Raw genomic sequence first — 16,100 nt, 5'->3', positions numbered from 1 at the left:
CACATAACAGAGCCAGAAAAAAAGAGCAATTTAAAGTGAAAATGTTTTTTGCATCAGCCAAAGAGCTTATTGTTTCACTGTGAAAATGCAGAGTGTGTTTTACAAGCATTCTACATTTGATTATGTCACCACAATTTTTTTTATAGATAAACAAGAAGGATACACCTCTCCAAATGTGACCACAACTGACAGAATATCATTAATCCAGACACAAATACACACAAAGAGAAAGTATACAGAATAAGTATACTGGAAAATGGAAGACAATAATATGTTATAGCAATAAAAATGTAGTGGTGTAAAATAATGATGGCTATAAACTACTACTGTGAAGAGTATATATATATGTATATATATATATATATATATATATATATATATATATATATATATATATATATATATGAAAAAAGGAGAGAGAGAGAGAGAGAGAGAGAGAGAAAGAAAAGAATATAGATAGATAGGTATACGTATAGGAAAGGGGGATGTTGGCAGGGCCATATGACTACAAGCCCATAGCTCAGGGAGCCCTGGATTGCACAGCTGCTATTTTTAGAAATGCATTAGGCTAATTCATTTTCATGCAACATGCTTGCCTTGATATCAGTGAGCTCCCTCTCTTGCTTCCTTGGTCCACTCTCTCGCTCACTTATTCCATTTCTTCCACAAAAATCCATGAGTGTATGGATTATTAAATGCCCTTTGTTCATGGCATTTACAATTCAATCTGTGCCTCTTCTTTTCTGAGACAATCCTTAGAGAGGCAAGCCAGCTGTGCAGTTTTGTCATTTGGTATGATGGGTTTCGTTGAAGATAACCTCTCTCTCTTTCTCTCTCTCTCTCATATATATATATATATATATATATATATATATATATATATATATATATATATATATGATGCATTTGTCACATACACACATTTTTATTTGTATGTTGTGTGCTGTGTGTGTGCGTGTGCGTGTGATAGCCCTCCTAATTATTGAGTTCAGTGTTTCACCCACACCCATAGCTAACAAGTGTATAAACAGCACATAGCCATGCAATCTCCATAGACAAACATTGGCAATATATTGGGTTGTACTGAAGAGTTTAGTAACAATAAACATCACAGGATGTCACCTTTCCCATGTCAGCTCATGAAATGTCTTCCCTACTCAATCTGCCCTGGTCAACTGTAAGTGCTATTATTGTGAAATGGAAGCATCTAGGAGCAACAACAGCTCAGCAACAAACAAAAGACACAAGGTGCTGAAACATGTAGTGGATAAAAAAATCACCTATCCTTTAATGCACACACAGTTCCAAATTGCCTCTGGAGGCAACATCAGCACAAGAACTGTACATCGGGAGCCTGAGATGTTTTTGCACAGGGCCAAGCATGGTCTGGAGTGGTGTAAAGCATGTCGCCATTGGACTCTGGAGCAAAAGAAACATGGAGTGTTCAATCATGCTTCACTATCTGGCAGTCTAATGCATAAATCTGGGTTTAGCAGATGCCAGGAGAACGCTACATACCAGGATGCATAGTGCCAACAATAAAGTTTAATGCAGGAGAGACTATTGGGCTGTTTTTCAGAATTTAAGATTTAATTTCAGTGAAGGGTAATGTTAATGCTGCAGCATACAAAGACATTTTAGACAATTATATGCTGATATACAATTTGGAGAAGGCCATTTCCTGTTCCAATATAACTGTACACCGGTGCACAAAGCAACTCCAAGTTATAGTTCGACAAGCTCAGTGTGGAGGAACTCCAGTGGCCTACAAAGAGCCCTGATCTTAACCCCACTGAACACCTTTGGGATAATTTGAAAAAATCAATTGCAAGCCAAGCCTTCTTGTCCATCATCAGTGCATGGCATAAATGGCCACAGATTCTCACAAACACATTCCAAAATCTCATGGAAAGCCTTCCCAGATTCCCAGAGTGTGTGTGTGTGTGTGTATAACAAAAGTGGTTACTAACATAGTTAGAAGAAGAACCATTTACTTAAAATGTTTACAGAAGATAAAAAAAAACCTTAACTTTAAATGGAAGTTAGCGAAAAAAAATTTTTTCCCAGTGATTTTTGACTATTGATCTGGTCATCATGGAATTTTAATACAATGTATAGAGTAACTAGAGTTTTCAAATTACATAAAAAAGTGAAAAAAAGACAGAAATGAAGATGCAAAGTTTCTGTGTGATAGCAACAGTATACATATCTCATGTTAATGGCTGTTATATAGCTGTAGATCTACTTGTTGCAGCTGACTTTTTATTCACCATATTTCGAGTCTTTGAATACTCATTTCCAAAAGCACTCAGGGTATTATACATTTTTAAAGAGCAGCTCACATGGTCGTGATAGAAGGCAGTGAATTGCTGTGCCCTAGTTCCCATTTAGGCTGTGATGGAGATTCTCTCGTTTGAAACACTGGACAATGGCTTTTTCCTTTTGTATGTCGCACAGTCTATTTTTTTTAAATGAAGGGAGATTCCATACCAAAACCCCCCCAAAAAAACAGTTTTCCCTATTTGTTGTGACTTTCGAGTAATTGTGGCAGTTAAGAATGAAAGCTGAAATAAGTGAAAGGCAGCAAATTCATAGACAGTATGAAAAATCATTTGACTTCTTCACTGTGTATCAGAGACATAAAAGGCAAATATGAAAAAGATAGAATTTCCACTTGAAAGGAGACCTTGTCGAAAGGAGACCTTGAGTTGGAGTTGTTCATTAATATTTGCCTCTTTGCAGCACTGACCTAGATGAGTACAGTATACATACCCTAATTCTATGCTAGACACTATATTAACTAGTTATTATGTGTCATTTGTTTTACTGTATGATTTTTAACAAGAAGTTAACTAGCAGACCTTAAAGAAGATCATAACAGTTGAGCAGTTTAGCAAATTTTAGTATTTAGACACTTCTAGTGGCTTTGCTATAGGACCGGAAGGAATGTAGAATGTTGTTATCAGTGTCTCTGATGTTCAAGCCAGGGTATGCAAGAAGTAGGTCACAGCATTCCTAATCCTGATTTGGGTGGCAGGTTACTATAGGTTATTCCTGTGACATGCATTCACTGATCTAGGAACACTTGTAAGGTGGCCATATATTTACACTTGTGTGAATGCATTGATCAGGGCATTGATCAGAAGTTTACCCCTTTCAATAGAAAGCACCTAGATGATGCATATGAATTGGAAGCTGTGTTATCCATTCTCACACTTCATAACAGAACATTTTTTTTGCAAAAATGTATCACACTAATGAAGTACCGTACTCTGATATTTTCTGCCGTCAGGTTTTATTTCACATTTGGCTGAATGCAATTACAATAACGCATGGTTTGCTCGAGTGACCTTACATCCTCCAGTTGTATCTCGCACTGCACTTATTGTTTGATGCTTTGTTTTCCTGATGAATAATTACTTACTCTAAATGCTTGCTATTTTGAGGTTACATGTACTGCTGTTCATTATTCATAACATGCTGTAACTTTGCTGCAGAGTACTTCCAGATGGAGAACTTATCTCCAGTCAACCTTGGACAGTCTTAATTTTTCCATCTCATTGGCTTTTCTGCTGTGTATCATGGACTAAAGCTGACACTGTGGTCTGAAGCATCTAATTCTCTAATCATTGCAGCTGTGTGGAATACTGGAAAGAAAGTAATGATGGTGCTAAGTTACTTGTAGATGGCTTGTGCTTCTCTTCTGATCAGTGCACTGGGTTGGTTTTGTGGTCAGGGATTAAGGCTAATCATGGACTATAATTTCCTTTCAAAGGAAAAAATCCATTGAAAATACTCTGTAATCCAGGACTAGGATTAACTGTCTTAGACACAGAACCTCTCTCCAAACACATCCCGATAAACCTTTGGTGAATTTAGCCTCTTTAAGGTGTGTTCATTGCTTTTAATTGTTCACAAAAGCTTGTATAATCTACAGAAAAAGGCATTGACAGTAGAATGTGACACTCTGGACTAGCCAAACATAAACCTAAAGCCATATGCCTAATGCCCAGAGTCAGCTACAGGAGTATGAAGCTCCCCAACATTGTGGAGAAGTGGAAGTGCTTTTTTTCTGGAGTGATGGAACACCATCCGATACTTTTAGCATGAGTTACAGTGTCATTTGTGATCTTGATCTAATGATTCAACACCAGCACTGTTCCAAACCTGAAATTCCAGGTTCAGGTTCATGCAATCCACCAATTTTTTTAACAGATTTTACTCTGCATTTCCACTGCTTTAGTTTACTTACTAGTATTTCTTCTTACTTTATTCTTCCTCTCCATTTTAAACTAGCATTCTGGAGTTCACCCATGAATTTATGATTCACACATGATGCTGGTCGAACCTTGGTGAGGCCTGTTCAGAGTGGAACCTGTCCTGGAAAACTGCTATATGACCTTGGCCACTGTGCTATAGCTCAGTTTCAGGGTGTTAGCAATCTTCTTATACCCTAGGCCAACTTTGTGGAGAGCAACAATTCTATTTCTCACATCCTCAGAGAGTTCTTTGAGAGTTTCAATTTGGAGTCACACACAAAATTAAAGTGGAAAAACACACTACAGGCTGATCCAACTTTGATGTAATGTCCTTAAAACAAGTCAAAATGAGGCTCAGTATTGTGTGTGGCCTCCACGTGCCTGTATGACCTCCCTACAACGCCTGGGCATGCTCCTGATGAGGTGGCGGATGGTCTCCTGAGGGATCTCCTCCCAGACCTGGACTAAAGCATCTGCCAACTCCTGGACAGTCTGTGGTGCAACGTGGCGTTGGTGGATGGAGCGAGACATGATGTCCCAGATGTGCTCAATCGGATTCAGGTCTGGGAAACGGGCGGGCCAGTCCATAGCTTCAATGCCTTCATCTTGCAGGAACTGCTGACACACTCCAGCCACATGAGGTCTAGCATTGTCCTGCATTAGGAGGAACCCAGGGCCAACCGCATCAGCATATGGTCTCACAAGGGGTCTGAGGATCTCATCTGGGTACCTAATGGCAGTCAGGCTACCTCTGGCGAGCACATGGAGGGCTGTGCGGCCCTCCAAAGAAATGCCACCCCACACCATTACTGACCCACTGCCAAACCGGTCATGCTGAAGGATGTTGCAGGCAGCAGATCGCTCTCCACGGCGATTCCAGACTCTGTCATGTCTGTCACGTGTGCTCAGTGTGAACCTGCTTTCATCTGTGAAGAGCACAGGGTGCCAGTGGTGAATTTGCCAATCTGGTGTTCTTTGGCAAATGCCAAGCATCCTGCACATTGTTGGGCTGTGAGCACAACCCCCATCTGTGGACGCCGGGCTCTCATACCATCCTCATGGAGTCGGTTTCTAACCGTTTGTGCAGACACATGCACATTTGTGGCCTGCTGAAGGTCATTTTGCAGGGCTCTGGCAGTGCTCCTCCTGTTCCTCCTTGCACAAAGGCAGAGGTAGCGGTCCTGCTGCTGGGTTGTTGCCCTCCTACGGCCTCCTCCTACGGCCTCCTCCACGTCTCCTGGTGTACTGGCCTGTCTCCTGGTAGCGCCTACAGCCTCTGGACACTACGCTGACAGACACGGCAAACCTTGCCACAGCTCGCATTGATGTGCCACCCTGGATGAGCTGCACTACCAGAGCCACTTGTGTGGGTTGTAGAGTCCGTTTCATGCTACCATGAGTGGGAAAGCACCACCAACATTCAAAAGTGACCAAAACTTTAGCCAGAAAGCAGAAAGGTACTGAGAAGTGGTCTGTGGTCATCACCTGCAGAACCACTCCTTTATTGAGTGTGTCTTGCTAATTGCCAATAATTTCCACCTGTTGTCTACACAGGTGGATCAGCGTGTGAAATTGATTGTCAATCAGTGTTGCTTCCTAAGTGGACAGTTTGATTTCACAGAAGTTTGATTTACTTGGAGTTATATTGTGTTGTTTATTTTTTGACCAGTGTGTGTGTGTGTGTATATGTATATATATATATATATATATATATATATATATATATATATATATACAGTGCCTTGCAAAAGTATTCAGCCCCCTTGAACTTTTCAACCTTTTGCCACATTTCAGGCTTCAAACATAAAGATATGAAATTGTAATTGTTTGTGAAGAATCAACAACAAGTGGGACACAATCGTGAAGCGGAATGAATTTTATTGGATATTTTAAACTTTTTTTAGAAATAAAAAACTGAAAAGTGGGGTGTGCAATATTATTCGGCCCCCTTGCGTTAATACTTTGTAGCACCACCTTTTGCTGCGATTATAGCTGCAAGTCGCTCGGGGTATGTCTCTATCAGTTTTGCACATCGAGAGACTGAAATTTTTGCCCATTCTTCCTTGCAAAACAGTTCGAGCTCATTGAAGTTGGATGGAGAGCGTTTGTGAACAGCAGTTTTCAGCTCTTTCCACAGATTCTCGATTGGATTCAGGTCTGGAATTTGACTTGGCCATTCTCACACCTGGATACGTTTATTTGTGAACCATTGAATTGTAGATTTTGCTTTATGTTTTGGATCATTGTCTTGTTGGAAGATAAATCTCCATCCCAGTCTCAGCTCTTTTGCAGACTCCAACAGGTTTTCTTCCAGAATGGTCCTGTATTTGGCTCCACCCATCTTCCCATCAATTTTAACCATCTTCCCTGTCCCTGCTGAAGAAAAGCAGGCCCAAACCATGATGCTGCCACCACCATGTTTGACAGTGGGGATGGTGTGTTCAGGGTGATGAGCTGTATTGCTTTTACGCCAAACATATCGTTTTGCATTGTGGCCAAAAAGTTCGATTTTGGTTTCATCTGACCAGAGCACCTTCTTCCACATGTTTGGTGTGTCTCCCAGATGGCTTGTGGCAAACTTTAAACGAGACTTTTTATGGATATCTTTGAGAAATGGCTTTCTTCTTGCCACTCTTCCATAAAGGCCAGATTTGTGCAGTGTACGACTGATTGTTGTCCTATGGACAAAGTCTCCCACCTCAACTGTAGATCTCTGCAGTTCATCCAGAGTGATCATGGGCCTCTTGGTTGCATCTCTGATCAGTCTTCTCCTTGTTTGAGCTGAAAGTTTAGAGGGACAGCCGGGTCTTGGTAGGTTTGCAGTGGTCTGATACGCCTTCTATTTCAATATGATCGCTTACACAGTGCTCCTTGAAATGTTTAAAGCTTGGGAAATCTTTTTGTATCCAAATCCAGCTTTAAACTTCTCCAAAAACAGTATCTCGGACCTGCCTGGTGTGTTCCTTGGTCTTCATGATGCTCTCTGCGCTTTAAACAGAACTCTGAGACTCTCACATAGCAGGTGCATTTATACAGAGATTTAATTACACACAGGTGGATTCTATTTATCATCATCAGTCATTTAGGTCAACACTGGATCATTCAGAGATCCTCACTGAACTTCTGGAGTGAGTTTGCTGCACTGAAAGTAAAGGGGCCGAAAAATATTGCACGCCCAACTTTTCAGTTTGTTATTTCTAAAAAAAAGTTTAAAATATCCAATACATTTTGTTCCACTTCACGATCGTGTCCCACTTGTTGTTGATTCTTCGCAAAAAAATTACAATTTAATATCTTTATGTTTGAAGCCTGAAATGTGGCAAAAGGTTGAAAAGTTCAAGGGGGCCAAATACTTTTGCAAGGCACTGTATATATATATATATATATATACATACACAAATCCTTTTCAACCTATATTCAATTGAATACACTACAAAGACAAGATATTTAATGTTCAAACGGATAAACTTTATAGTTTTTTGCAAAAATTCACTCGTTTTGAATTTTATGCTTGTAACCCGTTCCAAAGAAGTTGGGACAGGGAAAAGGTTGAAAAGGGATTTTTCTGTTTTTATTTATGTTTTACACAACATCCCAAATTTATTGGAATTGGGGTTTATATATATATATATATATATATATATATATATATATATATAAACCCCAATTCCAATAAATTTGGGATGTTGTGTAAAACAGAAATAAAAACAGAAAAATCCCTTTTTCCCTTTTTTTATATATATATATATATATATATATATATATATATATATATATATATATATATATATGTATGTATACACACATTTATTTCACTCAGATTCCAGTTTCTGCTGTAACTGCTGGTGTGTAAATCTTTATTATTAAAGCATTATCAGCGTGATGTATAAAGACTTACAAGACACATGTAAGTTCACTGGTCGTTTTTGATAGTAGATAAATTCGTGATATTTGTAGTGTAAACATCTACGTCTGGTTCCTAGTACTAAAGTCGTGAATAATTTTGACTATTGTAAATTGTAACTTGTATATTTCTCTAGAAAGACACATTTCACACCAAACTACTCTGATTGATTTTCTTCTAAACTTCTAAACCATTAAATGATTAATTCACTTTGCAAAATCAAATACCATTTAATTTAGCAAATTAAATACCAGATGGCTAGGCTAAATTCTAAGACATAACTATAGTAAATGTAATTGTTTATATTAATGTTTGTACAACATCAACTTTCTCAGCAACAATTCTGTTTTAACATTTACAGTTCTATAAGTGAAGAATGGGTAGAATCTCGCATGAGCTTTTCGTCAACTATTTTCCTTACAGCAGTGGAAAAATACTAATTGCATGTCAGGAACTGCCACCCCAGTGTTAAGTTTACAGTTAGAAGGAACTAAGATCTCCCCCCTTAGCCCCCTCTTTCACACTTTCATCTCTCTCTCTCTCTCTCTCTCTCTCTCTCTCTCTCTTCCCCTTAGCTACACTGTGTAATCTTACTGTCAGGGCCCGCCGCACCCCATCAGAGCCATGCAGCTCATGAAGACAGCCAGCCAGTCACCATAATTAGCAAATTACTATTTTCACTGAGCCAGAGTCATAATTCGGTAGAGCGGTGAGCACCATCCTCTACCCTGCTCTCTTCCATTCACAACATCCCACCGCTGAAAGTACTGCTCTAGGAACAAGGCAAAATGATTCTCCCTATCTGACAAGCATTTGTGGAGCTGTTTTTCTTTAAAAACATTTTCTCTCAAGCACTCGAATACTCACACCCTACCCTAAGTGTGACTTTCGCGAAGCCACATGAAACCTTGTGTGTTAATAGTAACACCCTCATTAGCAAGACTCTAGTATGAATCACTTGATGGATGTGTCGTTTTACATGCAAACTCTTTTTCTGTCTTGAGGAAGCAGTTTGGCTGTGAAATACAAACTAAAAAAAACTGTCAGATGAACTAAACTGTGTGTTCACAATGAGCAGTAAAACAAACCTTTTAGCTCATCCAGATTAGGAAGTAAGAGGTGTTGTCATGGGAACAAACATCCTGCACTATCATGTCAATACTAGTAAAACTGCTAAAAAGCACAAAATTGAGCAGGCTGCTTTTTCAACTGTGTTTGTAGAGCAACTGTGCAGGTGTTATCGCTGTCTGAATAATGAGGAAAACTGAACAGAAACAACCTAAAAATGGCTGGTAAGCCATTTACTTAAAAAGAAATTACCTCCACTGCTTAAAAGATGAACAGTGACATCAAATACAAAGAATAATTATGGCTCCTCTTGAAGTGCTGATTGACTGCACACAGAAAATCAGTGAGTGTGTGAGAGAGAGAGATTTGTTCTGGGTGTTCACCTGTCATTTCGCCTAATTTAGTAAACAAGGCTTTCATTTGTTCAGCCGCAGTCTGAAAGGGTTCACTGACTGGGGAACACTGGGGGTTGCTATCCCTACCTTGGTAATCGGTGAAGACCTTTCATGCATGTTGCCAAGGATGTGCGTAGTTGCTAAGGCAGTGGGAGTTTCTCCTCACCTCCCTTCATCACAAAGCGGAATTCCAAGGTTAGCCTCCTTGTCAGCGAGGCATTTCATGTGATTTATTAAGACAGACCTTAAGCTACGGTGTGCCATCTGATCAGTGCACTGATCAGCATAACTTGTTATGCACCAGGCCATGACCATGATGTAGCTAGGAATATAGTGTCTGGCCATGGGTTTTTTATTATTATTATAATTATTATTATTATTATTATTAGTATGGTGGCACAGCAAGAAGACCCTGGGTTCGATTCCCCTGCTGGGTGACCAGGGTTCTTTCTGTGTGGAGTTGTTCTTCCTGTGTCTGCGTGGGTTTCCTTCCACAGTCCAAAGACATGCAGTCAGGCAAACTGTAGATGCTAATTTGCCCCTAGGTATGAATGTATATGTTTGTGTATCTGCCTTGTGATGGACTGATGACCTGTTCAGGGTGTTTCCTGCATTCTGTTCAGTGACTGCTGGGATAGGCCGGCATCAATTGTCCTGGTAATCATATGGGTGTTTCTCTATGATATCAGGTCTTCTGTTTGATTCCTCTGATCATTTCCATCCATCTTATTGCTTGGTGTCCTGTGTCATTTCAGAAATGTATGCAGCCTTGTCTAACTTCCTTGCTATTGTGGAATCAGTCTATTTGTCCATTTTCTGTCATGACGCTGGCTTGTTGATCAGTATAGAGGTTCCTCATTAGAACAAAGGAGATGCTCTGAGATACCCATTCTCAGGCCTGTCATATATTCTCAGTAATTACGATTAATGATTTAATTTTTTTTCTTTATTCATTGTATGAAACTATTAAAGTGCAGCCAAATTGGATACCTAGCTGCTTAGCAGAAATGTAACAACTGTAGAAAATAATGGTAGTTAGCCTAAATAATTGCAGTCATTTCAAATAATTGTGATTAGGCAATTATGTAATAATTGCGAAAGGCCTACCTTCATATTTCACATGGACAATATAGTTGAAAGCTCCTTAGCTTTTTCAGGTATCCAGTGTACATTGATGTCTCATGTTCCTCTACCTTTCCTAAATCCTGTTTCTGGCAGCAACATCTGGCAGTTCTCTTTAATATAAGGCTCTAGTTTGCATAGAATGATCTTGAGCGTAATTGTACTGACATAAGATATAAGAGAAACTATGATAGTTTGCACATTCTTTCTTGTTTCCTTTCTTTGATATTAGGACAAAACTTTGCCTCTTCTGATCTACTGGCCACTGAGTTGTTTTCTGGCCATGGGTTTGACTATTTTTTAAAATTAGTTTAGGCATTTTTAAGTTGTTTTTCCTTTAATGTAATTTGATATGAATAAGCATGGATATGCATAATATGCCTGTTGGATTATAAAGAATATCTGTACAAAAGCAATCATGTTGCCTTGTGGTGAGTTTATTTTTTTTACACTCTTCATCTCTGAGTGTGCAGCTGGCCTTTATCTCAGCATGCCTGTGTAAGTGGTGTTTTCCTGTTAGCACCACATGACGCACAGTGCTATGACTAACTCCTCACGCCTGTCAGTCACAGGGGGTTCACAGCTACTGTAGCAACTGCCTTTCAAACATACTCACAGTGGCCATGTTTATATTTAGAGTCACCGTGAAAAAATTGGTTATATAACAAGATTTTTGAGGGACCATGTTTGACCACTCTTTCTTTTTCTCTGTCTTGACCTGCAGCCCATCCCTACCAGTCCTAATGGTGACTCCACCACTCCAACTAGCACCATGGGCATGTCTTCCAAGATAGATGGATCTAATATGCAGGATGTGTTCATCCTGTCTCCAGTCTCAGGTCTCTACGGTACCAGGTGAGTCATTCTGGCAAAACAATTAGCCTCACAACAGCAACAACAGAGCAAGTAGTGCACAGCCAAAAGTAACACATGGGTCATTCCCCGCCAACTTAACTACAGCCTGTTCAAACATTTTGAGGAATTTTCAGCAAGCAAGACTGGATGCACTTTGGTGGAAGAAATTCTGCACATCTTTTGCAGTCCCAATAACAGGAAATAGAAAAATATGTCTATCTCTGAAATTAAGACACAGACTTACAAATATAATATAAAAGTGTTTGTATTTCTTCTTAGAGATTCATTATTCATGATTTTATATGGCTGATTTTGATTGCTTTACAGCCACACTGGCTGATGCACAATTTTTTTATTTCCCTTTTTTATCTAAAGTAAGCACTTGAAATGCACAAGCAAAAAACAAAATCATGATAAAAACAATGTTATCTGCTCTTTAATGAGCCAAACTGGCATAGTCAATTTAAATAGCATTAATCACATGAAGGGCCACATTGAAATTAAGAAACACCATGAAACTGCACAGAGTACACAATAATACTGGTAAATTGGCTAATTGCATATTTGCAGCAAAAATCTACCGATTACCATCTTGGCCAATTCCAATCATGCATCCCTAGTTTATCTGTTTATAGTTTTATTATTTTTTATTGTACTTCTTAGTCAAATATTTATTGTTTAAGAAAATAAAATATTTGTATCTCCATTTTTGTTGTTTTTGACATAATTTGAAAATGCCTCTTGCTATTTATATTATGTGTATATTTTATGAAGAATGGACCAGAAGAAACAGCCCAAAATAGTGTTTTCCTGTAAAGTTATAATTTTGGTGGTACAAGGTTTTCTTGCAAAAACAGCAGTATATAAAACTGTTAAACCATTTTCATAGCACATCTGTATTTGTATATATTAATCAAGCATAGCCTTTCTGATTTAGAATGGAAAATAAATAAGATTAGTCCCTTTTGTGAATCTATAAGGACAAAAAGACTATAAAATGGATTTTTTATTTGTGGAATCACTTTGAACTTATTATGCAGCTTCATATATTGCATGCATAGATGAGTAACTTTTTGATACAAATGTAGGAATGCTATTTAAAACCTACATTTTGCAAAAGAAAAAATTGAAAACAAAATTTTAATTTCAAAGACGAAATGAAGTTTTAGTTTATTAAAATGAATCTAGCTGATTTAAAATACAGTATTATTCTTAGTATTGTAGTTAACCCAGTTAACTCTGTTGAACTGAGCATCTTGTCCAGAATTTAGCCGCGGCTCCTTTAAACCCTTCCGCCAGAGGAGTTGCAGCACATATAGAATCAGAGAGTTCTGCTTGCTATATCATTTACATTTATGGCATTTGGCTGACACTCCTATCCAGAGCGACTTACAATTTGATCATTTTACACAGGAAGGCGAAGGTGGTGTTAGGAGTCTTGCCCAAGGACTCTTATTGGTATAGTGTAGGGTGGTTACCCAGGTGGGGATTGAACCCCAGTCTACAGCATAGAAGGCAGAGGTGTTAACCACTACACTATCCCAACCATGATCTGGTGGAAAAGCAGATTAAAGAAAATACATAGCCACATTTTGGTGTCAGGTTTAAAGGGTTTATATTTCAGTTCAGTTCAGTCAGTCTATAGGAGAATAATCTCAATATTTAAGTTGTAATGTAGCAAATGTAGCAAAATTTAATTATTCAGAACTTAAAAAATTAACTGAAATTCTGCATGGCTTCATGACTTATATCTCCTGAATATTTTCATGAAAATCCATGACATGACTGTACAGGTCCTAGGTGACTTGGCTTGGAATGGCCCACATGCCAATGTGGCATCACTTGTTTTTCAAGGGATCAGGACTTCCAAAATATTGTGTTCACTGAAAAACCAAAACGCCAGGTGTTCCCTCCTGGTTTTACTGTCACATGCTAATGTGTATTCCTCATTTATTCCAGAGATGAGCTGGGCATCATGTCATGTGATGACATCAGCAAGTATAGCATGAGCAAGTCCAGTTCTAAGTGCTCAGAATCACTCAGCTACTATCTTGACCAAGAGAGTGGCAAGTATTACTCTCTAATGGAGGGTGAGGGCATCCCAATTGGACCAGAGTATGACAGAGGCCGCTCCACAGGGGTACGTAGGAGAGACAAGACCCCAACTCATGGTAAGACATGACTTTTTTATATTATACTCACCTGTTTCCATACCTCCATGCTAAGCTACCATGTGCATCAAGTGAGATGTCTACCTGAGCCACACATTCCAACTTAAATAAGTCATTCTGTTATCCTGTAGAGTTGTACAACACTGCTAAATATGTTCTTAATTTGAACCTTACATCTAACAATGACATCAACATTTAATGCAAAAGGCATGGTAAGTGCTAAGAAAGTAGACCCATATTCTCCATCATCTATTCTGCATCCTTCTGGTAGATCCACAAGATCGATCTAAACAAGTATAAGCCATCCATATAGAGTACTCTGCAAAAAAGACATACATTTAATTTTAGTCAAAACAAATTATTCATTTTTCAGTGTCAGAATGCAGAAAACATATGTAACACTTAACAATTAGAAGCCTCAATAGCTAAATATACTATCAAATTGTTCAGCATTTAGTATGTCCACTCTTGGTTTTTGTTACAGTACCCATTTATTAGGACACTTGCTTTCATTTTTTCAAAAAATCTGCAGGGATATTTTCCATACCTCTGAAGTTCAATCTTCCATCCATCCATCCATCCATCCATCCATCCATCCATCCATCCATCCATCCATCCATCCATCCATCCATCCATCCATTTTCCAAGCCGCTTCTCAGTTAAATTTCAAGGGAGCTTGATTTCTAAGTTACCTCTCAAAATTTAAAAACTTTAAGTGATGATTATATGATGGTGACACTTTTGGTGGTCTACCAGCTGTTACCATTTTGTTTCTATTTTTAAATCAATTTTGTTTTACTGATTTTCCTTTAGCTTTCCAATTTGTTATGCAAGTGGATTATTTTATGTCTCCTCAACAATACATTCTGAGAAGTTATTTCAGCTTGTATGTAATTGCTTAAATAAACATAAAGAGTGGAATTTTGTATAGTGCTGTATTTCAATGCAAAATTAACAGTGTTAATTTTAACTTGGAATCACGTTAAATTGAGTCAAAACTGTAAAAAAACACAAAGGTATTAAAATTTCATTAGGGTTTTATTTGTTCCTGACAACTGGCTGCACACTTTATTTTCATGTAATAATGTTGAAACACTCATGTTCACCCTGTGGCATATGGCTTCTTGCCCAAATGGTCAACTGTAAAAGGAGAGAATGATTTATTTGACAATGGATTGAAGTGTACCTTTGCACTCCTTCCCTACCTTGCATGTGTCTGCATCTGTCTCTTGATTCCCTGTCAGGAAAGCATCTAAGGAACGCTGGTCCTGGATGAGTTTTCTTTCATTCTAGTGTTGTTGACAGTAGAAAAGGAGAAGGCTCATCCTTCAGCAGGCCTACTCAGAGACTTTACAGGATACAGGCCCAGATCTCGTCTACGCTACATTCATATCCCACTGCAGCTTGGCTAGGCTCAAAAGCTTTCATTATGGCTTTAGCACAACCAATGATGACCAGCTATCTGCCACCAGCAGGTGTCTTTCACTGACCCAGGGAGTGACATCTTTGGCCAAGGACTGATAATAATGAAAGAATAAGCCCATTGTGCACCATCCCCCAGTAAAGACCTTGTATAGAGAAGCCATGTTGGCCACCACACAGATAAAGCTCATAGTCTCATGAAACAGGCTGAGAAACTTCTCTTATTAGCAGCCTGCCCAGCAACTGGAATGCTTCCAAGTTCAGTAATTGCTCAAGTGAGGCGTGCTCCATCAGTCTGATTCCCCAAATGCACATGTGCCGTGGCACAGCCCGCACCCTCACGCATCTTCCTACCACACATATCTTTTCTTCACGTGACCCTCTCCTTGTTTCGCCTTACCACACAACTTGATTAACATTTCTATCTTTGCTCACAGTCCCTGTCTGACATGTCCCTTTTCCTTCAGCTTCCTTTTTCCTTCTTTGTTCTTCTTATCCTCTTTTCCCTCACAATGCACACCAGCCTCCCTGAGCACAGTTCCCACACCTTTACCCCCTCAACAGCAAGCAATATGCCCCTTCAGTTGACATGCTCATTGGACTTCTTTCTAGGTGATCTCAGGCCCGTATCCATGCCCCCGGAGTACAACTGGATGGCTGAAAGCAAGGAGCCCAATATGTACAAGAGGGGCAGCCGAGGTGGGTTCTCCAACTGACGGCACCCACCTCTACTGCTCTGGTGGCCACAGACATCCCTAAAACCCTGACACTCTCTTGCATACAAAACACTTGTCCCGCTCCAACAAAACAAAAAGAAAAAAGGAAAATCTAGATATTCAGTAAATGAGAATCAGCATGTACCACCTCCACTAATACATTGCTCATTCTCTTTAGCCATACTGCT

At 39.1% G+C, this 16,100-nt stretch overlaps 1 protein-coding gene across 2 annotated transcripts in view; it reads left to right on the top strand.

Annotated features, from left to right (window-relative positions):
* The window catches only part of LOC108430901 (connector enhancer of kinase suppressor of ras 2-like), a 132,592-nt gene that overhangs the window by 90,429 nt on the left and 26,063 nt on the right, over positions 1–16,100 (top strand). Inside the window, exons 10-12 of one of the 2 annotated variants that reach the window (XM_017703718.2) lie at positions 11,473–11,603; positions 13,563–13,774; positions 15,809–15,895. In XM_017703718.2, coding sequence (XP_017559207.1) covers positions 11,473–11,603; positions 13,563–13,774; positions 15,809–15,895 — 430 coding nt within the window. The remainder of the gene's footprint in view (positions 1–11,472; positions 11,604–13,562; positions 13,775–15,808; positions 15,896–16,100) is intronic. The other variant, XM_037540708.1, reaches the window with a different exon arrangement.

This window comes from Pygocentrus nattereri, chromosome 8 (assembly GCF_015220715.1).
Source record: "Pygocentrus nattereri isolate fPygNat1 chromosome 8, fPygNat1.pri, whole genome shotgun sequence".
Classification (NCBI taxonomy): Eukaryota; Metazoa; Chordata; class Actinopteri; order Characiformes; family Serrasalmidae; genus Pygocentrus; species Pygocentrus nattereri.
The sequence above is the reverse complement of the archived record's forward strand: the minus strand, read 5'-3'. Positions and strand labels throughout refer to the sequence as shown.